Source organism: Castor canadensis, chromosome 7, assembly GCF_047511655.1.
Source record: "Castor canadensis chromosome 7, mCasCan1.hap1v2, whole genome shotgun sequence".
Taxonomy (NCBI): Eukaryota; Metazoa; Chordata; class Mammalia; order Rodentia; family Castoridae; genus Castor; species Castor canadensis.
In genome coordinates this window covers 69,210,268-69,238,096 of record NC_133392.1, presented here as the reverse complement: position 1 = coordinate 69,238,096, position 27,829 = coordinate 69,210,268, and the positions used below count along the sequence as shown (strand labels likewise).

At 46.7% G+C, this 27,829-nt stretch overlaps 1 protein-coding gene across 2 annotated transcripts in view; it reads right to left on the bottom strand.

The window, feature by feature from the left end:
• Window positions 1–27,829, bottom strand: part of Tspan14 (tetraspanin 14) — a 53,425-nt gene that overhangs the window by 24,834 nt on the left and 762 nt on the right. The window contains exons 1-2 of one of the 2 annotated variants that reach the window (XM_020184871.2): window positions 4,065–5,784; window positions 1,659–1,756 (exon numbers count right to left, since the gene is read on the bottom strand). In XM_020184871.2, coding sequence (XP_020040460.1) covers window positions 1,659–1,756; window positions 4,065–4,164 — 198 coding nt within the window. In that variant the 5' untranslated portion in view covers window positions 4,165–5,784. Of the gene's footprint in view, window positions 1–1,658; window positions 1,757–4,064; window positions 5,785–27,829 lie in introns of those variants that run through there. The other variant, XM_020184872.2, reaches the window with a different exon arrangement.

The window sequence follows — 27,829 nt, the reverse complement described above, 5'->3', positions numbered from 1 at the left end:
GTTGGCTCTGTTGCTTTTGAGCTTGTGGTGAGACAGGATATCATGGTAGCAGCACATAGCAAAATCAATCACTTCGTAGTCATGATGCAAAAAACACGGAAGAAACCAGAGCTCCCAAAAATCTAAGACCTTTCACTAGGACCCACCTGTTGAAGGTTCTACCACCTCCACAGCACCATAGGCTGGGGTCCAAGCTTTTTACCCATGGGCCTCAAGGGGACATTCAAAATCCAAACTACAGTAGATACTGGCTTCTCTGTGCACAATCATGTCCCTTCACCCTCCTTCACAAGGACAGTGCCTGCTGCTCCCTGGACCAACCCTACTGGCCAAACACACATAGCATATTTTTCTTAATACCTGACCACTTCCAGCCAGTGCCCAATTTTTCTTCTCCTTAAGGCAAGAATCTTAAAAGAACTACAATGAGTCACCATTTCACTTTTTCACTTTCGGTTGGCTCCTTGGCCAACTCCAACTGGGTTTCCATCCCCCTTGCCCTCTCTCCCAGAGCACTGAGCAGCTCCAGCTCCAATCACCTCTACCTTGTCCATGTCACTGCCAGTTTTCTACCCTCATTCTGTGTCACCATGCTGTATTATGGCTGACTGTGGCATAGCTCCCCCATAATTTCCTGGTCTTCCTTTTGCCTCTCAGGCCACTCTCAGCCAGCTCTGAGTGGCTTTTCTCCTCCACCCAGCATCCCAAGGCTCAATACTCAGACCTCTCTACAGTCAACAGGCTGGTCTTAAGGCTCTTGTCCACTTACCCCTTCCTCAGATGGCTGCCAAGTATCCTTTCCAGGATTGTCACTGACAAAGGAAACCAACCTCTCCACAGGGCTAGCTAAGAAGAAACTCAAACTTACCATTCTGCCCCTACCCCTCAGAACATAGTACAACCAGAACATAGTACAACCATTCTCTCCCTCACTCTGTAGCCACTCCAAAGTCAGATCACACCATCTAATTTACAACTTTTCAAGTAATTTAAAGAAGTAGAAAATTCCAATTACCTACTGAGACTTATACAATTCTTTGTGACCTGGTTCCTACATACCCATGTCCTGACCTGTGTCCCCTTACAACTCCAGCCATATTGCCTGCTTTTGTTCTTTGCACATGCTGGGCTCATTCCTGCCTCAGGGCCCTTGCAACTACCATTCTCTGCCTGGAACTTTCTTCCCCAAACCCTACTCAACTGTGTCTTCACTAGTACTCAAGTCCCTCCTGCAACTCACTTCAGAACACTCTTCCCCACCACCCAGCCAAGGAGAAGGAGCTTCTCCCTGCCTGCTCTCTGATGCTCCGCAGGCTAATACTGCTCATGGTGAACCACAAGCACCACAAGGGCAGGGCTTTATAGCCTAGAATCTAGAGAAGGCCTTGGCCTCAGTCAAATGCACACAAAATGTCTTGCTGTCCATGTCTCACTGGGCATTCCTGGGATAGGGAAACAGGCAGGTACCTGGGCCAGAGCCCCAAGCCTTCCTGAACCCTCAAGGCTGGTCTGGTTTTCAATCACATTGGTTAGTCCTCTCTGGTCCTGTGAGGGTGGGGCTCATGGTGCCTGCTCCAACACCTTGGCCATCAAAAATATGGAAAGAATTGCAACTGAGGAAGGCACACCAGGGAATGTGGCTCTTCTCCTACACTTACCCAGAAAACAATGTTGTAGCTGAAAAGGAGGTACTTGTACCAGCAGCTGACCTCGGCATTCGAGTATCTGTAATAGTGCATCTTCTGAGAAGTGGAACCTGCAGAGACAGGGATTAATGAGGGCAGGCTTAGCTTTAAAACATCTCCCACTCCTGCTTCCCAGGAAGGGCAAGGCTAAAACTCCTGCAGACTCCAGAAATCTCCACACCGTTTTCCTCCTTTCCATTTGCTGGTCCAAGCACAGGTCTACTACCAGTGCATCTCTGAGACAAAAACCAGGTTAAATCAACTTTGAAAATGAAACAAAAGGATAAGAGGGGAATTGTTGAGAGTGGAGAATGATAATTTTTAAAGTGTCTTCTAAGTACCAAGAACTCTGCATGGAACTTTCCCAAACATTTATCTCAGCACCTCTCAATTGGGTGTTGATTTCTCCACTTTGTGCTCAGGACGCAGAGGTTTAAAACAGTCTTACAATTTGCCCAAGGACAAGAGGGCAATGACAGAGCCCAGGATGTGAACCAAGGACAGGGGATTCCACATTCCACATTCTTTCCACATGTTAGAGCCACAGCAAGGAAATGGGAGCTTAACCATAAAGAGCCACATTTGGAAGAAGAGATGAAAGGTCAGGCAAATTTGGGCATGATACAACTGTAGGCAACACACAAAGCCAGAACTAAGGAGCCACATCCATTCACGCACTGTCTAGACAACCTCCCAGGCTCAGCTCACTCGGAGGTAAGAACATGCAGATTAGGTAAGAGAGACAGTCACCTCTATCCTGTCTTCCTTTCCCACTGCACCTAAAGGACCATAGCTTTGGTTTCTGGGTCTGTAATAAAGCTTGGACTACACAACCTCTGTAGAACACCCTGGGACCTGAAGCAAGGTGGGGTAGGGGAGGGGGTATCTGTGTCCATCCCCCAAAGTCCTTCACAAGGGCCCATCTGTACTACATTCCTTTTTGAACTCCAGCGGAAATCCAGGTGCCCCCTAGCTCCTCCATCATCCCCTATCCCCAAAGCATGGCTTCATGGTGGGGAAGAAGGTGCTTAAGCTGGGAGAGAGGGCAGCTGTACCAGGGCCCCCATGACAAGAACAAACAAGGCCACACTGGCAGTGAGGTGACAACCACACTAAATGCCAGTACTACCCAGCTACTGTCCCTTCCTCAGGAGCAGCCACTTGTAAAGTCCCTTCCAGAGAAATGGCCAAGGAAGCATAATCACTGTCCTGATAAAGAGGTGCCAAGAAGGGACACAAACTCCTATTTTTCCTGAAACTTCTCAGCTACCCCTCATCTTGCCCTCTCCATCTTCCCAGGAGAGATGGGAAAGTGAGCAGCTCTGCACTAAAGAACATGGCCTACCTGAACTCAAGTCTACCCACCCAGGGAAGGAACAGCCACCCAGCAGCCCTCAACCCCACTGCCCTCACCATCCCAACAGAATACTTCTACAAAACTGTCCTGCAAGAATGAGTAAGAGCACTGCCATCCTGGGCGCCCAAAGCTAGGGGACACCAGGAAACACAGCCATGAAGTCCAAGTATCCCAGGGCCACACAGACAGCTGCAAGGAGAAGCACAGATGCTCTCAGGCAGAGGCACAGGCACCATCCTGTAACAGCAAGACCTGCCTGCCAGAAAAGCCCCTGCCTTCCTGGGCCAAGATGTTGATCAGTTCCTGGTGTCACTGGCATGGGAAGCCTGGCTGGCAGTATCAGAATCACTTATTCTAAATACAGATTCCAGCCCCATCCCACCCCCCTTCTGCTTAGTAGGTCTGAACTGGATCCTAAATTGGCATTATTGACAAGTTCCTCAGGTAATTGCAACATGTGAGACAAGCAGCAGAACCCATACCTGATGAACCAGGTACCAGTCCGGATAGGGGCTGCAGTCCTTTTAGGGATCCTGCAAAGGCAGAAGGGTCGTACTGGCTCCTAAAGAAGCCAAGCCAAAGAGATAACATTTACCTGTTTCAGTATTTTACTGACTGTGGATCCCTAAAATACCAGGGGTTGTTTTTGTTTTGATGAGGGGGCTATTTGCTGGGGAGAGGACCTACAGATGGCTGGATTGATGCTTATAAAAATAAACAAATAAATATACCCAAAACTCAGTTAGGTTTATCACAAAACAGCCAACTCAGCCAGAAATGTGCTATGAGACAAGAAAATGTCCTAAGTAAGAGTCTGTTCCTTTTTACAGGCAAGAAAATCCTGCTCCTCAGAGTACCAAATGCAACCTCTCTGCCTCGAGGTTCCTGGAAAAGCCTGGGAGGTGAATGAGACATGCACCCGGATACTTAGGAATCCTAGAAAATGCTCCTTGGCCATTGTTTAACCAAACACGGCAAAGGACTCTTCCACAAGTTCCCCTTTTCCCTTGATCACAACTCACCATAGTGCAAATGTGTCTGCCTGCTTTCCACAGCATGCTGACTCATCCTTGGTCCCCTGCCCGAGGCCTTAGAGACAGAATGTGACACAGGGACCCTCATCCTTGGATCCTTGTGCTCCAGTCAATTCAGTGTGGAAACCATGGACATGTACAAGGGACTTCACAGAGATGGAGACAGCAGGGTGCCAGCTTCAGTGTGGTGGATCCACCTCTCCTACCCACAAGCACCACTACCAAACAGGAAACAACTTGCTTGCACAAATGCTGAGGGCCAAACCCAAGTCAGAATTGCAATAATCAGGAGGTAAGCTCCACGCCCTTGCTGCGTGGAGCAACCCTCAGAATTCCACCGGCAGGTCCATGACGGAGAAGAACTAGAAACTCCCCATTATCCACAACACAGTGTGCCAAACTCAGACAACACTTCCTTCAACACACCTGCCACTTACAACCCAAGGTGCTATTTTTGTCTAACAAAGGATAGCTGGGGTTTTGGGGTGAGGACATCCCACTGGCACTTATTTCCCCATCGCCAACCCTCAGAAGAGGAAACTACTGCAAGGGAACTAAAAATTTTAGCCTTTCTCCACCCCACTTTCCTGCTCCCTTACCCTAGCCTCAGGCAAGGAGGAAAGGTGCCCTAGTTCAGGCACAAGTTCTCTTCTACTGGCCATCAATGGACACATCTTAGCGCTAAAACTGAAGGGCATAAGGGGAACAGTTGTTTGGACTCCAGACTAAGCCCATCCTACTACACAGGGCACGATGGTCTTCCATCAGTAGAGGGACAAGGCCAGTGGTAAGCCTTGTATTGGTGAGTCACCAATAGCAGTATTAACCACATTTGCAAAACGTCAAAAAGGCAGTAAAGGGAACAGTGGTGAAACTAGAACATAGACCTGACCTAAAATGACTCCAAAGTGACCTTGGTCCCTGGCTGCTCACCTTATTTGCTAAATCAAGTCATACCAGAGGAAGACAAAACTCAGTCCTCTACCAATTGGGTTCAATTAACACCAGTACCATTTATCTGAACACACACACCCACACACACAAAGGCTCTTAGCTTCCTAAAAGTAAATAGGTAAAGTTTCACAAATACTAACTACCAACTGACCCAGTAGAGAAGCATCCAAAAGCTATTTTGCATGCATAAAAAGTAATTATCAAGACCTCAAACTATCACAACTCCAAAAACTTATTAATACAAAATAAAGCATACCCATGGCAAATAGGAGGCGTATTTTGTCAGATCATCAACTTCTCTAAATAGAGGCAAAGGCAGAATTATTTAATAGTGCTAAAACAGGTCATTAGCAACCTAAAGGTAATTAAGTAAGCAAAAAAAAAAAAATCAATCTAAATAGTTAAAGGGCATACATACACGCATGCATTCATACACACACTCTGGAGAACAGGATATTTCAGTTCCATGTAAATCATCTTTTCTTTTGAGGCAATGGAAAAAAAAATCCAAAGTACAAGATGACCAAAACTTCCCATATGATTAAAAGTAACATTAAAATAATAAGGACACATAAATGATACATATTCTACAGCTACAGCAAGGATAAAAGAGGATAAATATACACAACACTAAAGATCCACACCTAGTAAAACAAAAGACTCCTGTTTTAGGTAAACAAAGGATACGAACACTACACAGAAATCAAAGCTCAACATAATTAACAGATATAAAAATACTCACCATCGCTGGAAATAAAATTTAAAGACAGGGAGTGGCTCAAGAGGTTAGAGCACTTGCCTAGCAAGCACGAGGCCCTAGTTCAAACCTCAGTATCAACAAAAACAAAAAAAAACTTAAAGACAATCCAACCCACTATTATATACTTTCAATTTAACAAAATGACCACCACTGCTGGTGGGAGACATGTTCATACCTTGCTGGCAGCCAACAGATGGACAGATACACATTCTTACCCATCGGAAAGCAATATTCACAGACACTTAACACACACACAAAAACTTGGTCATACCCTTAATCCAATAAACTCATGACTAGGGCTGGTGGAGTAGCTCAAGTGGTAGAGTGACTACCTAGCAAGTGTGAGGCCCTGAATTCAAACCCCAGTCCCACCAAAAAAAAAAAAAAAAAAAAAAACCCAATAAACTCATGACTAACAATTGGGCAGAAGAAAAAGTACATGCATCATATGAAACATGAGTTTCGTAGTTTGCAATTACAGAACTATTTGTAAGCATGTGAGAAAAGGCCAAAGTAGAATTCAAGAGCATGAAAAGGGCTGCCTGGAGTGGGGCCTATACATGATTTTCCATGGTTTCCCTTGTCACACTTAACCAGCAGCATCTTGGATAGTATAAATGCAGATGGAGCCCACTGCTAGAGGAAGCACTGTGGTGAGTGGGCAGACCTAATAAACAAGGCTCCCCCTCTACCTAAGTATTATTATTCAACTGTGACTTTCCTCCCCACTGACCTTTTCTCATTTAAAGAGCAGTCATGCTCTGCAAGTGAGCTGACAATGAGAAACAACTAAACAATGGCTTTCTAATTGTTTGACCATGGCCCACAGTAAGAAATAAACTTCATGGTCTAGGAGTGTAACAGTATATAGCACTGGCCTAGCATGAATGAAGCCCTGGGTTCCATCCCCAGCACTGCCAAAATATATATAATTTTAACAACAATCACTGCAGGGTGCACACTTGCATCCACAACTAAAATGACTTTCCTGACATAGTACTTCCCTATGTCAAGTGAGGAAAACAGTCTTTTCTATCAAACTGTGTCACCATCTTGGCTGCTTACAGTTCCAGATTCTTGTTCACAGAGCTCTGTTTTTGTGCTGAAATTACTATCTACTCCACCCCTAAATTCCAAGTGTAGCATTAGCCAACAGCGAGCAGACTGTGCACCTGAACTCAACCAATCTGAGTAAAGGGAGCAGGGTCCCTTCCATGTCAGGGATAAAAATGCAGGCTTATGGTATACTCCTTGTGCTTGCTGTGCCCGTGCGCCTGTGTACCCTTCTGAAGAAGTAAATTTTGCCATGCAGAGACAATTCTCCATTTCTGTGTCTTCAATTGTGACTCTGGTGGTCTTACGGGGTCTTATTTCTAACAGTCACACGCTATGGCATTCTAGATTCCCTCATCTTAATTTTTTTTTCAAATTATATCTGCACATAATGTCAGAATCAACTTTTGTGTGGAGACTCTAGCCCTGCCCCTAGGCCAGGGCTTCCCCTTTCCAGAGAACATTCAACCAGCCCAATCTTTGGTTTACACCTAAGTCTCTTAAAAATGTCTACATAACGTGCTTGCATTACTATTCCCTAGATTTTCAGATTTTGGTATTACCTGCCAACTTCCTACCCTCGAAGATGAAGATGTAACTCTTTATTCCTTATGAACCACGTCTCTCCTATTCCTCGCCACCCCCTTGTTTTTTCCCATCTCTCCACTATGGAGCTGGCTGGGGTAATTTTCAGAGTTGATATTATGATAATCATGTAAGCCACCACTGCTTTTCTTTCTCTGTACAACTTTCTATTTTCTCTGCAGTTAAGAATTCTTATTTTCCTATTTGCTTAATTTTCTATGCATTTATCAACAATCAACCTCAAATTCAATACCAGTTGTCTAAATGTCCTCTCAATAAGTTTGTTTTCTTGATACTGTGGTTTGAACTCAGGGGCTTACACTTGCTAGACAGGCACTCTACCACTTGAGCCACATCCCTGCCCTTACACACATACCATAGATCTCTAGTTCTTTGCCTGAGGCAGCTGTGGACCACTTTCCTCTCACATATGCCTCCCACATAGCAGAAATCACAGGTTTGCACCCCCATGCACAGCTTGTTGGTTAAGACTGGGGGGCTGCTTCCTAACTTTTTTGCTCTGGCTGATCTTGAACCACAATCCTTCTGCTCTCCATCTTCCAAGTGACTGGGATTTTAGGCATGTGCCACCATGGCCAGCGCTCCACTCAGTAAGTTCTTATTCATGCTCTGTTTCTATTTTTTCTTCAAAAAGAAATCCCTCCCAGAACAGAGCCTGGATGGATGCACAGAATCCCTTTTCTCAACCCAGAGGAGATCCTGTCTTTGCTCAACTTTGTTGAGAAATCCATGAGTGCAAAATGGGAGTCTTTCAGACCTTGTATATCTGAAAACATCTTTATGCTACCTTCACTCTTGAATGAGTTAGGCTGTGTGTAGAATTCTAGGCTGGGAATCAATTTCATCAAGAAACATAAAGGAGAGCTGGAGAAGTGGCTCAAGTGGTAGAGCACAGGCCCTGAGTTCAAACCAAGTATCACCAAGAGCAAAAAAAACGAAGGCATCACTCCGACGATTTCTGTATTCTGAAGTGCTGAGAGGCCCCAAAACACTCTGATTCCTGATCTTTGTATTTAAACTGTTTCTTTCTCTCTGCACACTTGTGTGATTGTTTCCCCTAGCACACTAAGGTTTCTGGATACTTGTGCAAGTCTACCTCCATCCACATGGCTCAACAGTTAGACTTTTTTCAATGTGAAGAACATAACTTTCTATTCTAGGAAATGTTTTCCTCCTTGATTTTGCCACTTGAATTCTTTTCTGTTCTCCTTTCTGCAGCTCCTTTTGACCCATGTGGGAGCCCTTTGCTGACCCTTTAACCTTCTTACTTCTCTGCCCTAGTACTCATCTCTTCATCTTTTTGCTCTAGTTTCTGCAAGATTATTTCAACTTTGTCATTTTTGCTTTGCCCTTATTTTAATTTTTGAATAACTTTTTGTTTTCTATATGTGCCTTTTTATAGTATCCTATTCTTACTCTAAAGAAATGTCTTTACTTTTTCTCTAAGTAGGCTGTTTCTTTCAAGCTGCATTTTTTTTTTTCTTTCTTTCATGGTAGACATGCTCTTCAGATGTCCAGTAATCCTTGGTAACCCTCATGATTAAGACTGAATGACTAAGGAATTAACTGGAAACTCTGAGTCCTTGGGTGGGTAAGTTTCTGTCCAGGGTGATCTTGCTTGTTGTCAGAAGTTTGTTTTTTCCTTCTTAGGCTGGTTAGGTTTCCCAGTGAGGTCTCTTTTAAAGGACTGGCTGTCAAATGTTCTAGAAGCTAAATGGCGTTAGAAGACTGAGGGATGGAGGTGGTCTCAATACTAAACCCCTAGATCACCTAGAGTCTCCCAGCCCTTAGGTCTTCCTTCTCATTCTGGAGAATGCTCTCCAACATCCAGCTAACGGGGGAAGGAGTCACCCAGCATCCCAGAGGAAGGGAAGGAATACGTCCTATCAATTGCTTTCCAACAGTTCTTATATTTGCCACCTCTGATGCCCATGTTCCCCTCATGCCCCCCTAAATAATCTGGTTCCTTCAATTCTTACATTTCAACTGGATCACTTGCCCACTACCTATTCCTAGCTTGTAAGTATTTTGGTTTGGTTGTTTTCTTTTCCATTCTCCCCAACCTGGTAGACGGATTCTTCTTTTTGAAATTCCCCTTATCTTAACTTGCCATTTTTTATTTAGTAAAGTTAAAAAAAAAAAAAGGGCAGGAAGTATAATCTATTACCATATAAAAGGGTAAAGAAAGGGCAAAATAGACTTTGCTCATGCAATAAAGGTTACTAATCAACTAGTCTTAAAATAGGGAGATTATTAAGTGGGTCTAATACACAGTCAGTCATCTTTGGTATCCACAGGGGATTGTTTCCAGGACCCAACAGAAGACATTCAAATTCTTATACTAAATAGTGCATTTACATATAACTTATGCACATCCTCTCATAAACTTTAAATTGTCTCTAGATTACTGACAATAACTGACACAATGTAAATACTTTGTAAATAGTTGTTTACTGTATTGTTTAGGGAATAATGTCAAGGAAAAAGTACATGTACACATGTATAGCACAGACACAATTTTTTTCCCTGAGTACTTTCCAGGTTGAAAGTGGTTGGTTGAATCCACTAGTGGGAACCCACAGAAACACAGATCCAACTGCAATTACATAAGCTCTTAAATTCTCCCAGCTGAGGGAAAAAGCAGAAGTCAGAGAGATTCTAGGCATGAGAAGGATGTGATGTGCCACTGCTGGGTCTGAGATGTGGGAACCACCTGCAGGGACTAGAGAGGCTCTCGTGGTCCTCTAACCTACAACAGCAAAGAAATGGATTCTGCCAACATGATGAATAAACTTAGAGATGAATTCCTCCCCAGAGCATCAGAAAGGAACACAGTCAACACTAATTTGAATGTGAGACCCTAAGCAGAAAACTAGGTAAGCTGTGTTGTACTTGGACTTCTGACCTACAGAAATTATTAAGATACTAAATAAAAGTTGATTTAAAGCAGTTGGTGGGGACATGGAGGAAAGCAGAAAAGGACATCAACTCAGAACAAAGACTAGACCTTTAAATCAAAACTTAGATTTACCAAAAAAAAAAAAAAAACTTCATTACCTCTTCCATTCATTTCCAGATCAGCTGTCATCCTCATCCTCATCCTCCTCAGCCAGGCCTGGTAGCACATGGCTCTGACCCCAGCACTCAATAGGAGGAGGCAGGAGGATGAGATTTTGAGGCCAGCCTGGGCTACACATAGCAAGCTCAAGGCCAGTCTGCACTACACTGTGAGACCCTGTCTCAAAAAAAAAAACTCCCTATCATCCTCATCTATTGGCACTCCCTCAGAACAACTGTCAATGAGCTTGGCTGTTCTACACCCAAGGAAGCTGGGCCAGGGACCTTAGGAGAGGAGGACAGTCACCTGCATGCCCTCCTACAGTCTCCTCTCCCTACGTTTCTCCAGCATATCCCCTCTGACTCACTCTCTTTGGACGATGTCTATTTTTAAATGGGATACTTAAACAAACAAAAATGTCTTTTCAAAATGGAGAACAGGTCCAACCTGGGGGTTGATACCAGTGGAAGAGGGGATGATAAAAGGAAAAGGTGTAGGAGGGTGAATGTGGTGGAAATATGTAGTCATGTATGAAAATGGAAAAATGAGACCTGTTGAAACTATTCCAGGAATGGGGGGAGGGTGATAAAGGAGAATGATGGAGGGGTGAATTCAACTATGATATATTGCAAGAACTTTTGTATATGTCACAATGTACCCCTAGTACAATAATAATATGATAATAAAATAAAATGAGACACTGACTCTCTGGTCAGGTAACACCACCAGGAACATGAGTTTGCTGGAAATGCAGAATCTGAGTCCCCTCAATCTATACTTTAATAAGATTAAAACTAAAAGAGCTCTGATACAATAGACCCATTCCTGATACTGCTATATAAATTACAAATAAGGGGAAAGAAGATAGAGACAGACAGACTGATGCCTGGAAGGAAGGAAGCCAGCCAGAAGGCAAGAGATAATTGGAACTGAGTGCTATAGGAAGGAAGGCTTGCCACAAAGACAGCAAGAACTTGCTCTCCGGGCTACATGCATGCACATGCTGCCCCAGGAATGCATGCTTATCACCCTCTGGTGAGCTAGTTACACACCTCAGGGCCATCCCCACCATTACTTTGCTGGTGTCTCAGATCTGTGCCTGGCCGTTCACACTTGATCTCCAAGCCCCAGACACAAAAGCAGATCATGGGCCACAGTGCTACCTGGATACCCAGGGGCACCTTCCCCCACCCAGGCACTTAAGCCATCTGCTTGGAAGCTGTCCTTGAGTCCTCTCCATTCCCTCCTGAAAGACTGACCACAGCTCAGTCCTTCATCACCTCAAATAGAAGGCCTGAAGGTCTCTTACCTGCTCTCTATCTCCACCTTCTTTTTCCTGAGGACTCCATTGACCTCAATGACACCACCACCCACCCATATTCTGAGCTGTAGCTGCCCCCCAACTTAATTGTCCTTGTGACCTCTCCTCCCTCTCATTCCCCAGTTCTGTCCACTCACCAAGATTCTACCTTTTCACGGGGCCTGTAAGGCTTCCAGCACCTAATCCAATGCCAGGCCACTCCAGGCCCATTTCCAGAGCTGGTCCCTCTGCACCAACAAGTGCACACCTTGGGCCTGAGATGTTGCTATCATCTGAGAAGGAGGCCTCAGAACCTAGAGAGCACTGGGGAACATTCACAGGCTGAAGGACTAGGTAGGCCCTAGGCGCAACCTAGGAGAGGGTCAGTGGGCATGGAAAAAGATGTGGCTCCAGTAAGGGGGAGGCCTGTAACATTAAGCCAGAGCAGCTGCCTCACTACCCACAGGAATCTTGCAGAAGAACCATGTTGTGCCTCTGTCATCTTGAGAGCAACAGGAGGGGCTCTGCTCTCTCTGACTCACTCACACAGTCAGAAGTGTATATGTCCTCTGGTGACTCAGTCCCCAGCTACCCAATATCCCACACTCAGGGTCTACCACCCACAATAAGATCAAGAAGTATGACTCCACTCTGTGAAGACACTACAAAGCTGTACAGAGTTTGGGGTGAGACACTTTTCTTTATCAAAGGACGACAAGAACTGCCTTGGTGCACATGTATGGGAGAAGAAGCGACTCAAGTCCCAAGGCCATGAGGCCCTTGACCAAAAGCCCTGAAGTAGCCTCCGTGTGGAAGTTCAAGAGGATAGGCCACAGGCTCCAAGCCTCACCAGGCTCTCCAACAAGCCTGGGTTCTAAGTGCTTGGCTTCCTGCAAAAATACTGAACTTTAGCAAATTAAGCATTATGCATTTCCACCACCACCAACCCACAACCCAAACCTGCTGAGTGTCAGGAACATCAAGGGGCCTCCTTGCTAATTTGGAGAGAAGCGGCTTTTGTCTACTTCAGCACTGGCTGTTGCTGTGAGGAAAGTAGCTGAGGAAGAGTAGATGTAGGTCAAAGGAGGGAAGAAAGGGAGGGAGAGCTCAGCAGGAGAAGTGCTTGCTGGGCCTGGAATGGAGGTCACCTAATCCAGTGATTTTCAAACTTACTATTTTTATTATTTTTTAAGCTACAGGAGCCTTTGTTCAAAGAAACTCTGACCCAGAAACACAGCATGAAGGGAGATAGAGCAGGTCACTTTTCTCAGCAGGTGGTTGGGAAAAAACAGGGGCTCCCATTTCCACTGGAAAATAATGGGACTGGTCCAGCTGATCCCAAACTCCACAGAACATTTGAGTCAACAGGGAAATGTTTCCAGAATCCTATCAGTAGGACCAGGAAGATCTGGAAAAGACACATTTTCAAAGAGCTGTTTTTCACTGTAGTTTGAAGAAGCCCCCCACTGGCTAAATCTGTAACAATCTGAGCATCAAAACAAACAAGAACTTATGAGTCCACTGTAACAAAGAGAGAAAGAGGAAGGGAGGGAAGAGGGAAGGAAGGGGGAGGGAGGGAGAGAGAGAAAGCGAGAATATGAATGACTGAGAAAGAAGATCTCCTTATAGCAGAATGCCAAAGGATAAATGTAGAAGTAATTATGAAATTAAATCATCACCATTCAGAAACCTTGACAAACCTGTCACAACTCATCAATGGATCTTAAAACTAGTTGATGAAGTTTTGATGGGAAACAGTATACTTTCATAGTCTCAAAGTACCTCCCCACAAGGCACTTGTTAACTATAAAGAGCATCATAATAACTTAGCAATGGAGAAATCAAGCAGACAACACACTAACCCATGATCACTGTCAACATCACCAATAATGCGTCAAAAATTGAGTTAGCCTGACCTCCTGTGCTTAATTGAGCCACATGGATACTGCAGTATTCCTGACGAAAATGATAACCTGAATCTAATCATGAGGAATCTAATTATGAGGAAACATCAAGTAAACACAAATTACTGGGGAGTCTACAAAACAAGTGGCCTCAAGTCAAAAGGTACTGTTTGTGGACCTTCTCTTTAAAAAAAAAAAAAAAGCGGGGGTGAGGGGAGAAGAAGACAAAACATTCAGGCAACAAACCAACCTCAGGTCCCAGCAAAGATTTTCAGAATGATTCACCAGGCAGCTCATTCAACTGCACCAGCAGCTCCAGGGCAACACCTGCACGCCCAGTTGAGGCAGGGCCTGGTCACCCACAGCTGCTGGAAGAGGAAGAGCTGTGGAAGAGGAAGCCTGGCTCCTCCCAGGATTGCAAGCTGATTTCCTATTCCACTTTCCTTCTTCTATTGAATATGAAACTGCCCACTCCCAGGAGGATGTGAGGCTGATACAGTCATGGTGCTCTGCCCTGATAATGATGGCATGTTCTGAAAACTAAGTCCAGGCAAGATATCTGTAAACAGAATCCTTTTAGGTGCCCCTAGCAAAAGCACAGGAGAGCCTAATCCTCAGCCAACTGCACACAGAGGTGGAGAATGTAGGCCATTTATAGCATACCTCCAAAGGGAACAAGAACCCAGGAAGCTAGCACACCATGCCAGCAGACCTCAGGAAGACTAGTTTGACCCCTGTGCCCACTCACTAACTCTCAAGTGAAGGCAGAGGGCCAAGGTCATAGGTCAGCAAGGCTTGAAGACAACCTGCCCAGCAATCCCTCGGTGCTCAGGCTCTCTGACTCCCTTTGTTGAAAGAGACTACACCTCAGAACTTGCTTCTTCATGTTTTGGATGTTCAGGGTGTGCTGTACACAAGGCACCAAGAATCATACACAGACAACTCGGGCCACCATTCCCTAGCCTAAACACAGTCAGGTAGGTGCTGAGAGGCAAGGAGGAATAGGTGGCAGGAAGAGGGTCAGGAAATGCCCTACAGAGCAGCTGGCTGAAATGTGAACTGGCTGGGGGGACCACATCTACAGGTGCACTGGTTTGGAAACAATGGCAGTGCCTGGTAGATAGGGACATACTGTAACTGAACCTGGCAGGGCTACTCGGGGCTACTCTCTCATCCTATGACTCTGATGTATTTTCTTTTTTGGCTGCACCAGGGCTTGAACTCAGGGCCTCATGCTTGCCAGGCAGGCACTCTACCACTCGAGCCACTCTACCACCTCCTTTTTGTGTTGGGAATTTTTGAGTTAGCGTCTCACTTTTTGCCCAGGCTGGCCTCGAACCGAAATTCGACCTATCTCTGCCACCTCAGTAGCTGGGATTACATGCGTAAGTCACTGGCACCTGGCTCTTCTCTGATGCATTTCATAAACAGAGGGCCCAGTGTGCTCCCATCTCAGGAAATAAACTGCTTCAATAACTTGGTGTCTGCTGACCCTTGCAGAGCTCTGGTGAAGCTGCAAGGATTCGACCTGCATGCCTAATGGGGACTTGCAATGTTCTCTTTGCATGGGTTTGTACTTCTCCCCTTCTCTCCCCACCACTAACACAAGGACCACATAAGACCAAGTGCATATAATTTATACTCCTTTTCTCCATTTTTTTAATTCCTGAAAGGCATAAAGATTATGGCTCTAAAATGTTTAAAGTTTTTTTTGTATCAATTGCACAGTGTGCTACAATACACTATGTTTTATGACAAACAACCCCTTCCCCCTTCTCCAGGATGACATTCTGGAGAACTCTGGAATCCTTTGCTGCTTTTACAGTGGGACACTTTAGCGCACAGCCTGGTCCACAGCCTCCTCCAAGCAAAGCAAAGAGCATGGGGGGAAAAGATTACAAAAGTAAGATAAAACAAACAAGCAAAAAACCTTCCTGAAGAATCTCTGAACAGTGAAGCCTACTGGGGAAAAATAAATAAAACTAAATGTCAAATGAGAAAAGGAATGGGAAGGTATTTATTAAAAACTGCAAATCAATGGTGGGAAACTGGTGAAGGGAGTCTGACAAGAGAGTCACAAGGTCAGCACATCAGCCCCCTGAAACACAGAGGGGTGGGCAAAACTGTGCAGGGGAACTGGGTCTCATCCTCTCCCAGGGTGCCAGTCTCTCTCATCACCCTGCAGAATGCAGGGGCTAGGCCAGCTGAGCTAGTGCAATCATGAGAACCACCTCAAACATTTTTCTACTTCAAAACTACCACAAAATGTAAACTCATAGTCCCCCTTCTGAACTATGTATTTGAACTTTAACACACACCAAAACATCTTTATATAGAATAAGAATGCTTTGATTTCAATAGAAATCAAAATCAAAATCAGAATTCTTATAAGAATTCTTTATAAGAATGCTTTGATTTCAACAAAATCACCACACCTACAACCTGATTCTGATTCTGTACTTCAGTTGGAACAGACTGAGGGGAGCAGACAGGGTACGGTGAGTGGCACCAGATGGCCCAGGGAGGCTCCAATTACCCACCCAGCAGCATGCCCCAAAGATGACCTCACCACAGCCTTGGAGCTTTCTCAGTCCTGTACCTCCAGGACTCCCCCAGCACCCAGGAGACCTGCAGTACACTACTACATGCCTGAGGGAAGGGGCCACAAAGCAGGAGCTCCAGACCCATTTAAAGTTCACAAACTTTAAGGTAGGCATGATGGTAGGCAGCAAATCCACACAACAGACTGAAGATGGTGCAAGTAACAGGGCAGGTGTCTGGGCCAGTGCTTCTCAGACTTCAAAGTACACATGAATCACCTGGGAATCTTGTTAAAGTCTGCAGATCCTGATTCAGCTGGTCTGGGATGTGTACACCACCCCCCTCCAAGATTCTGCATTTCATCTACAACAAAATTAGAAATAAGGGCAAAATAGTTTCTCCTGGGTATTGAGGGGGTGGGAGAGAGAGGGAGGGGGCAGAGTGGGTGGTAAGGGAGGGGGTGGGGGCAGGGGGGGAGAAATGAACCAAGCCTTGTATGCACATATGAATAATAAAAGGAAAAGAAAAAAAAAAGATTCTGCATTTCAACAAGCTCCCTGATGCCGCTGCGATGCTGCCCATTAAGAAGCCTGGATGGCAGATGCCTAAGAAAACTAGCCACAACCCAGATGTGCAGAAGGAAAGCCACCATTAAAGGAAGCACATCCCTACCGTGCGCTGATTTAGATCAGTGGGATGTAGTCAGCTTTCCCGGAGAAACACTTTCACTTGGAATTTGTTCAGTATTTTAGTGCACCCCACAGAATTATCACAGGACTTTGTTTCTGCAGTGCTGGGAATTGAACCCAGGGACCTCTGCATGCAAGGCAAGCACTTTACCACTGTACCATATCCCCAGCCCATCACAGGTTATTTTTATTCCCATTTCACAGCTGTGAAAGCTACTCCAGCCAAATGAAGAGTAAAGCCTGCCTCTAGCCCCTTGATCAGCAGGCCTCCAGTGATGTGGAGCAGAAACACAGCCAGGAGCAAATAACTGAGGCTGCTCCCTGCCACCCCAAGGACAATGGGAGGAAACAGTAGGGCAGCAAGCCCTGGAGGGAGGTAGGGGCTGGCAGGCAGGGCTGGGGGCCCAAGGGATGGAGGCAAGGCAGGGAAAAGCAGATAAATGACTAGACTCCCACCCCTAAAGGGCAACAGGGAAAGAACATTTTGCCTCCTGGAATCTGTTAACAAAACAGGGACAAAATTTAAATCCATACACACTAAGGAAGAAAAAATGAGATATTTAAGTAGAGGCTATCTCTACCTTTTTGTTTTTTCTTCTAACAGCCCCACCTCACTTTGGTGGGAGATAAAACAAAAGCTTTACTTCCCTCTCCCCAAGTCCCACTTCCCAAGAGAGGGGAGACTTTGTTCAAGGATCTCATGACATTTTCTTCCAAAAGATCCTGAGCTGGTAAGAGAAGTTCAAGGTAGTAACCAACCCTTGGAGTTAAATTCACAGAACCAAAAAGGTCCCAAATTCATCTGAGTAACCTTCCGTACATTTGCTACTCAGAGACGAGTAATCTAGTCTGATTACATTTTCTAATCAGAGATTACATTTTCAACCCCCAGAGAAGTGACCTACCAAGGTCACTTCTTCCCAGTGTTTTTTTCCTGGGCACCATGTAGCCTTGATCATGACCTTTCCCCATCTTATTTGGATGCAATTACCCTAAAAGTGGCAGGTGTGTTTCATGCATTTAACGGTGAACTCCAGCTTTTTCTTCTTTGGGTCTTGCAAATGCTATATCTGCCGAAATGAGGACAACCCAAGGTGCAATCCTCTCTGGGGTTGAGAACTGTTTCCTAATTTATAAGACTTGACTGATAGTAGTCAGGTAAGATAGACAGCTGCAATGATCAAGATTGATGGGTCTGGAAGTGTTCTGTACAAAACTCTGTTGGAGACTTACAGAATCTGGCAAAAAGGAGACTGAATGGATTGCACACTGCCAGAAAGGGATGTCAGACATGAGTGGGAGAGTGACCCTCATCCCTACCTGTGACCAGGCAGATCTGAAAATGGACCCCCCCAGAAAGAATGCTCCTTCTGTCCACCAGAAATTGAGAAAGGGGAGAAGAGAGGCATTTAGCTTCAATTGTAAAGGGCCAGTTCCCCTCAGAAAAAAATCCTGACCACCATAAAGACCAACAATTGCACCACCAGTCCTGCCACTGATGACTAAGAGCTCTCCCTACAGGCTTTACCGGCATCACAATATGCCCAAGAGTGCCTTTTTCTTAGGACTAGGTGGCTAGTTCCCTCTCTCCCATGCGCTCCCCAGCCCAGCGCCCCTCCCAACCCCAGCAGCCAAAAACAGGTGAGCCCTCTGTCTTCACATAGGAGTCAATCATCACTATCTAATCCAGAAAGGGGGCAACTCTAAACAAAGCGAAACCTCGGTTTCATTGGGAAATGGAGGTACTAGGTACAGACAGGCCGCTGCCATGCCTTTGGCTCAGTGGGGAGACTCCTGTTGTAAGGGCTTCTGCCAGTGCAGTGCATTGGCTGCCTGCTGCCCGCCTTTGATTCGAGAGCCCAGAGATGGCAGAACAAAGGAAAATGGTTGGGGCTCAGGCAGCAAGAGTGGCTGCTGGCCCAGCTGCCATTGAGCAGGCTTTTCTGCAGCTGAGAGCTCAAGAACAGGACGAGGACACTGGGTAAGCACAAAGGGGGGCAGCTACAAGACTGACAGCAACCCAGGCACGGCACGGGCCTGGCCCCTACCCAAGGCACAGCTGGGCTGGGAGGGCTCAGCAGAACAAGCTTCTCAATGCGGTGGACAGGCAGCTGAAAAGCAGGCATCCTGCAGAACAGAGGTATCCACAAAGGGCAGGGCTCTTCTTGACCTGGGGGTGGGGCAAGCTCAGGGAGAGAGCAGAGCTGAGCCTGAGAACAGTGAGGGTCCAGGAGTAGCTCAGGGTTGTCTGCTCAGGATTTCTACTAAGCACAATGGGCTCCAGCAGCCAACAACAATAGCAGCCCTAGCCACTCCCTCTCCCTCCTCCCATCCCCATCCCCCAAAACCCACAATGGGAGGCAGCAGGAAACCAGAGCAGAGCCTATGAATAGCTCCACTGTCAGTGCCCAGGCCCCTCCTCCTCAGCTCCACAGGTCAGGCTTCACTGCCATCTTGCCACAATAGAAACCTCTGTGCTACCAAGGGCCCAGGCCCTCAACAACAGAGCCGCAGACACAGGGAATTCTGGACTTTGGGGACTGTGTATGACTGCAGTGATGAGGAGTTCTCTGCATACCAGGGCAGGAGGGCCAAGGTCTAGTGAGGGGGTTATCTGTCAGCCAGCCCTAAAATCTTCCTGCTTCCTGTCCTGCCCTGGGATGGCCAAAGCCACACAAGAGAAGGCTGTGGTCATCAGAGGCACACAGTAGCTACAGGGACAGGAAAACTGCCAGAGAGTTCCCAAGGCAGAGGAGTGGGCTCTCTCTCACATTTCTTCCTCTCCTAACCCATCCCAGAAAGGAAAAATTGGGGTGCCTTTACCCCTACTTCTGCTCAAAAAGTGCTGTTCAAAACAGAAAAGCTATCTATTATTTACCCAGGTGCCTTTTACACAGGCTTTTACAACAATCACAGTATGCCAGTCAAGCATGGCTGCAGAGCAAGCAGGATATGGGGGATCCTACCGCAGTAGAGGGTCCAGAGAGGCCAGGGCAGCAGGCTAGATCCTCATACCCACTCCAGGACCTGCTCTTTTCTAATGTGGAAGACCAGCCTGTTTTGCAACACAGGCTCTGCTTCACACCACCCAAGGTCCTGTGAACTCCTGAGCAGCTCAAACCAAAAGTGAGACACTGCCTCTCTCCCCAGACCCTACATCTAGCTCTGGTGGCCTCCTCATACTCACATATCACACTTTTGTGTGTTTCGGTCATGTCTGATGGGCCAAAGGGCACAGCTAAGGGCTACAAACAAAATGCTGGTGGAGACAGGCTGACCTGAGCTGAACCACAGACAGAACAGGGTAGGAACCAACTGTGGTCCAGCAGAAAGCTCTCCCCTGGAGAAAACCTCAGAAGCTTCCATTCTAACTTCTTGGAATCAAAACAGCCATGCTTCTTTCCTGATAAGCACCCAATGCTTCAATTCCACAACCAGTCACCAGATCTACCAACATATATAGGGCACTCTGCAAACTGGCTTAAGCAACCTCAGTGTCCATCAATGGGGGCTGGTAACGTGAGTCAAGGTTCACTGACCTGCTGCTATTTATGAATGGACTAAACCATATGTGTTGAAATGGACCAATCCTGGGATAAATTTTAGAGTGAAAACCAGTAAGCACAGCGCAGTATAATTAGTATAACAGCAAGGGTATAAGCAAGAGGAGTCCAGACATGCTCACCTAAGCATCAAACAGCTGGTGACTGAATCCTCAGGGGAGCAGAACTGAAAGGGTCAGGACAGAAATGTAAATTTTCACTACATCTTTGTTCTATGTTTTTTATGTCATGTGTATATTCTTAAAAAAATAAAATTAAATCTAAATCAGTATGTCAAATGCCTTAAATTTGTAACTAGAGGAACAAAAAAATTTTACCAGTGCTAGGCACAGTGGTACACACTTGTAAACCCAGCTCTCAGGCAGGAGGATAGTAAGTTGGAGGTCAGCCTAAACTATATAGGGAGACCCTATCTCAAAAAAAAGCTTTATCAATAGCTCTCTGTAGGCAGCTTCTGGTATCTTCCTAGAACAAGTAGTAGTAGAGGGAGGGAAAGAAGAAAAAATGGGGGAGGGGAAAAGAATGCTACCTAGGAACCAATTCAGGTAGCTCCCTTACACCCTAAGTCCCAAAATAGAAAGAAAGTTTTCCTAAGAGCAAGAAGATTCTGACAAAGGCAGAAAGGAAACTGAGGTTATTCCACACCAAGGACCATCTGTAGGACCCCTAAGATCCAGACAACACGTGTGTGTGTGTGTCCATTCTGGGGAGGCTAAAACCTAGGCAACCAGCAAGTCCCTTCTTCTAGGACCTCCACAGTCTTCAGTCAGGCTCAAAGCCCTAGTGTTATGTGCCCATCCCCATTTTAGCAGCTAAAGAAAGCTATTTCGACAGATTTCTAGTCCTGGCCCAATTCCAAGGACAAGCTAAAAACAGTTTCTCCAAAATCCCAGCTCAAAACCCCAGCCACTTAGCCATGAAATTCCATGTATCTTTCAAGAAATGGAAGATGTGGAATGGAGTTGTGAGTCAGATGCGTTTGTATATTTATTCCTTGCTAAAGAGATACATATGTTGCTTAAAAGCCTCCTTTAATGGGCATGTCAATAAATATTCTGCACTCAAAAGCGCTGATATATTTTCTCCCGGTGATTCTGCCCCTAAGGAATAATACAAAAACCATCCCAGTTTCTCCTGCTGCTAGAGAGATGATACATGGCCAGCCATTAGAGCCACAACTGGCCACAGTATTGGGAGAGAGACCTGACACTGGGGAGTAGTTCATGAGCAGAACACTTGCTGTGTCCCACCCCTGGGACATCACACCAGGCACAATTTCCTAATGGCCTCAGGCTCACAGCCTGCCCAAGCCACAGAGAAGGGAGGCCAGGGAGAACATGTGTTTGACTCCTCTATTCTCTAAGATGCTTTCTGCTAACTGCCAACTGTTTTATGAGTAACCCCCAAATGAACAAGTACAAACGTGCTCTCACAGCAAGGAGAACCACACTCGCAGTTGGCGCCCTCATACCTTAGCTGCTGAGAACAAGTTCTTGCTCCTCTCACTGCGCCCAGTACAAGACCTCAGCAGGTCTTACCTGAAACCCCACAACCTTCCATCAGACCAAGACCAGATCCTCTCCAGGGCTGCCTCCACGGCAAATCCTGTCCCCCGCTGCCTGAACCTAGAGGGGCTCTGCACAGAACCAGTTACCCCACCCCTGTACCTGGACACATGCCACTCGCCTTACCTATTCTCAGCACCACAGAGCCTTCAGGAATGAATGCCCCACCCCCACTTACTCTTACTCGCACTTACTCTCTGCTTGACATGCCCACCCCCCCCGCAACTTATCCTGTTTACACCATTGCTTTTATTTCACAGGAAGCAGCTAGGACAGCAAGAGACTATGACTGCAGGAGGCAGGATGGTTGTAGAGAACAGGGCTGTCATCACCATTCCCTGGGTTGTCACAAGCCATAGGGCCTTCAGGAAGTTGGGTAGGACTCAGAAGGAGCCAACAGGCAGCCTGGTTCATACAAGTTAGCTGTCAAGCTGAAAGCAGCCCAGGAAGAGACAGACCAAACAGGTCATCTGTGCCAAGGAGACTGGTGAGAGCCAGCCCTCCTAAGAGGCAGGTCTGCAAAATATAAGAAAGGGCAAACAGAAAATCAGGAGTAGCCTCACTCCTGGAGAAGGAAGGAGATCGGCTAGATGCCAAGATCTGAAGGCTTCTGACGGGGGATGGAGCTGGTGAGGCTCCAGCAAGCTAAAACCCCAGGAGAAAGCCAAGGAATGTGTAGTCCAGGAACATGCAGTCCAGGCTCAGGTTGAGGAGGAGATCACCCCACAGCGCCTCCCTGGACCCAGCCAAAGCAAATCAGACAGTCCTAGCATGTGGGAGGTTGGGAGGCAGGGGAGAGTAAATTGTGGGGGGGGGGGGGGGGGCGGAGTTGTCAGGCTGGTTTGCCTGGGATTGGGATAGCAGAGCAAAGGAGGAGTTCAGTTTCAGAGGCCTTCATGGGTTAGACTGGTAGGACTGTCCAGCAATAGACTCAGCAACGGGAGGTTGGGGGGCTTGCAGAGGGATATGAGACCCCAGGTCCACACTATGTCCTGGGTGCAGAGGGGAAGGAAGGAAATCTAGCAGGTGGCTAGGAAGGGAGCCAGTAGATGCTGAAAACATAAGGACCAAGGTTTCTGGAAACAATAACCCCCTTAGTTCAGAAGATGCATTGTGTCAGAGAGTGCCGAGGTAAGGAGGAACACTCACAGGAGAGATACACTCCTGAGGAACAGGTGTGAGCAATCGTGAGCTTAGGCTAGTGCAAGAACTGTAGGCAAGACTGAACACAGGACACTGTGGACTATAGATTCTTTTACCAAACTTTAATCAAATCCTTTGAGCCCTCTGTTCATCAGTTCTGACCCCAGGATTCTCTTTAACCTTATGGAGCTCCATTTTAGCAAGAATTCTGCTAAGTCAGTTTATCCTCAATATCTTACCAAATTCCTCATCCTCCACCATCAACCAGGTAGTATCTGATCGCCTGGCCTTGACTTGAACAAGAATCTTGTTAGGTCCATGGAATAAAAAATTTTCCTATCCTTTTATAAGTTTTCCAGGATCTCCACACACCATTCCTGAGCTATCAAGTTCCCACTTCTCCTTTGTTATTTTTGAAGTTGAGCCCAATTTCTCTCCCCTATTTAAAAACCCATTGCAATAGTCTTGAATGATCTGCCTTAACGTTTGAACAAGTGTCATAACAACTTTTTCTTTAAAAAGATTTTTCCAAATCTTCCTGGACCCATCACCCAGAATTGGTCTGGGGCTGACCTCCTCCAAAATCCCAGGAAGAGACTGTCTGCCTGGCCCAGGAATGAAAAGTTGCTCATCTATAGTCTAGTCAGGCACCTGGGAGGTTGGGGAGAGGCAATGGTCACTCATGATCAACTACAGCCTCTCCTTGGAGCAGCAGGTCTAGAGGTAAAGAAGGAGCAGGATCTGTAGAATAGTTAACAGCTCCCTAGACTGGGGACAGATACCCTCCTGCTGCTGAATCCCACCAGGGCCTGAACTGTACTGTGGGTTTATGGGACCCAGGTTCTCCTCTCTGGGAGGTCCAGATCTGAAGCTAAGGTGGCTGTTCTCTCTATCTTCTGGTGGTTTAAGCACAGACCCTGCCTGGGGACTGTGGGTCTTAAAATGTGCTGCTCCTCTCTCAGGATCACCACTCCCACCTGAGGTATAGACAGAAGATATTCAGAGAACACTCATTCCCATCCAGCTATTGTTCCTGAGAGCCTTCCTCTCCCAGATGTTGGAGCTGTGAATTCCTCAGAGCCTCTGTTTTTGAACACTCTCTGGGCCCTGCAGCATACATGAGCAGAGGCCCAACAGCTGGCACACATATCCAGGGAAAACCCAAAGAAGAGTTCACAGCCCTTTGTCCTGGCCCCTCCCATGTTTTAGTCATGCAGGACGGAGGAATCTCAGCTTTGCCAAATGCCAGGACACACAGTCTGGTACTAGGAGCTCCCCTCCTACCAGGATCACAACAGCCCTTTCAGAGACACTGCCATGACTCTCAACCACCCCACTACAGGCTGAGAGAACCAAAGCAGGGAAGAGCCAGTTCCTCCAGCTAACTAGCTGATAAGATATAGGCTCTAAGCCTTCTCCCTGGCTGCCCACAGGAGGCAAAACAGAACTCAAGAGGTGAAGATCTGCTGGGCACTGGTGGCTCACAACTATAATCCCAGCTACTCAGGAGGCCGAGATCAGGAAAATCACAGTTCAGCCTGGGCAAATAGTTAACAAGACCCCCTATCTTGAAAACACCCAACACAAAAAATGGCTGGCAGAATGGCTCAAAGAGTAGAGTACCTGTCTAGCAAGCATGAGGCCCTGAGTGTTCAAACTCCTATACCGTAAAAAAAAAAAAAAGCGAAAATTTCAACTCCAGACTACCCAGGCCCACTTAAGCTCTGATTACCAGGCCTGCTGCTGCTTAAGAGAAAAACCACAGCCCTGCCTGGCTCCACCCAACCCCACCAGGCCCAAGGGTGAAGGAAGTGGGGTTCCCAGAATCAGATGCTGGTAAACCTTTGCTGTAAGCTGCCAGAGAGATGACAGCCATCCCAAACTAGAGTGTCAGGCCTAACCCAGGGGCTTGGAACCCTGCTTCTCAAACCTGCCATGTGTACTCCTGCTTCTCAGCAACCTGGACAGGAAGGCAGACTAGATTCTGCTCACTTTGCAGATGAGAAAATGTGAAACTCTGGTGTAGGTTACCCAGCTAGGTAGCAGACCCAACTCCACAGCTGGCCTCCCAACTGTCCACCCTGAAAGCTGGGCAGTGCTAGGCATTTTCATGCTGAATGGGCAGAGGCACCAAACACTACCCACTGGCCAGGTCCTGTGCTAAAACCAATGTAACCACTTGCTCTGTCTGAACCAAACTATGTGCTATTAAGGGGGGACATGGACAGAGTCCTACAGTGAGGACCATACATAAAGCAAATATGTGATGGATATGTACAGTGAGCAAGAAAGAAACCTTTGCCAGGCACTGGTGGCGCATGCCTGTAATCCTAACTAGTTGGGAGGCTGAGATCAAGGGGATCAAGGTTTGAGGCCAGCCCAGGCAAGTAGTTTATGAGACCCAATCTCCAAAAATAACAAAAGCAAAATGGACTGGACATATGGCTCAAGTGGTAGAGTACCTGTTTTGCAAATGCAAAGCCCTAGTTCAAACCTCAGTCCCACCCAAAAAAGAAAGATGAAAGAAACAAACAAACAAATCTTTGTTGCTTTAAGACTCAGAGATTGTTATCACATCAAACCCTGACCAGTCCAGACAGATTCAGGTAATGACTCTCAAGACACACTGTCCATTCCCTGTCCTTGGAGAGCAGAAGCTACATCACCAGTAAATGAGCAGAGATTCAGGGGTGCCTGCTGTGTGCCCAGGCTGTGCTAGGCAGGCAAGATGTTTTCCAAGCAGGGCTATGAGGACACCTAACCTGAAAGGATTGAGTAGATCAGTTGGGGCCAGGCTTGTTCAGTATACTCATCAATTTTAAGCATCTCCTGGAGGAAGGCACTGTTTAAGTTAGAAATGAGGCGATCCAACTCATATTGAGACCATAAGCAAATTTCTGTGACCTCTCACACTTTTCCTATCTGCAAAATAGGACAATCAACATCATCTACAAGTTAATATAAGTAAAGCTAGAATAGTACTTGGTGTAAGTCTCAGTGAACACTAAGTCTCAATAATCTCACCATTACTGTCACTATTAAACCTTTCATGAAATTGCTGTAAGTTTGTCTATTACCTTCACTGGATTTTAAATCAGCAAAGGTTGCCAGGACTGGCACAATGGCACTTTGTAGGCACTGCCAAAATGAATTCTATCTCAGCTGAAATTAAACTGAGCACCTGTTGAACTACAGCAAGGTCTCAGGAACTGCTTCCAAAACCCAGGACTTCCCTACACCCTGGTGTCCTTGGTAACTTCACTACCACCATGACCTGCAGGGCAGCTCCTCCCCTCCCACACAAGGCATGAGCTTAGTCCTCCACTCCCAAACACAGCAAAGGAGGAGTCCTCACCCGTTCGCAGAGACCAGCACAGCTGCTCTGCTGGGGTGGGGGGGGGGAGGAATCTTCACTGGGAAGGCAACCCTCCAGGCCTTTTCTTCCTGGGGGCAGCCACAAACTTCCAGAGGCATCAGTGGTTCAAACTCCTGTTTGCCTGAAAGATGCTGCTAAGCTGAGCTCAAGCTTGTATCAATAAACAGTATTGAGCACCTATCCAGGTTCAGCCTAGATTCTAAGACCATACAGTTTACAGGTGCTCAGGGATTAGGAGTCCTGAACACCTGACCTGACAGCACCTGACACCTAACAGGCTCTCAACCATGCTTCCTTAAAAGAAGTAAAGACCAGATTAGGTGGTCCAAGCAGGGGAGTTCAGAAATGCAGGGACAGATATATCAAGAAAGACTCCAACTGAAGGGGAGTGCAACAAAGGGTGACACAAGAAGGAAGGGGGAAATCCATCCGGTGGCCTGTCCCCCAAATATGAGAAATGTTCAGAATGGGCCAGGTGTGGTGGTGGTGTACCCCTGTAATCCCAGCACTTGGGAGGATCGCGAGTTGGGCCAGCCTGGGCTACACAGCGAGACCCTGCCTAATAGAAAGAAAAAGAAAAGATACTCAGAATGGGACACGAAGGAGAGGACAGCTGAGAAAGTGGCTAAAAGGGGAGATAGGGTGGTGACAGAGGAGTACGGGCTTCATTCTGAGGATCCCAGGCCCTCGGAGGATCCAGGGCGTCTCCACCAATCACTGGGCTGGCTGAAAGTGAGCCCCCCCCCCCCCAAGCATTCAACAGGCACCAACTTGTACTTAGAGAGGTCCAGGGACAGGGCGAAGACTACTTGGAATTTGGCAGGCAGTTGATCCACTTCCATTGGCCCATGAGTGACCTCCTAGAGAGCAGACCCCTGCTGAGAATACGCCTTCAGAGGCTCCAATCCAGTGCCCTGCACTCACTGCCAGGCGGTTCCACATGCCCAGTCACCAGCACCCGGGGACAGCCATGAAGCACTCACCACCGCTTAGGTGCCAGGCATGCACTGGCCAGCTAGTCTTAAAAAAAAGTATGGACCCGTCTCTCGCCCGCGACCAACTTTAAGTACCCGAGACACGTGTTCCAGTGCTTTCGGGGCCGAAGTCCCTACACACGCGCGCGCGCGCGCGCGCGCACACACACACACACACTTCCTACCCTTCGCACCACCACCCCTCTCCATTGCCACAAACCCAACTCGAAGAAAGCTCCGGCTAGGGCAGGGGTCGGACTGTGCTTC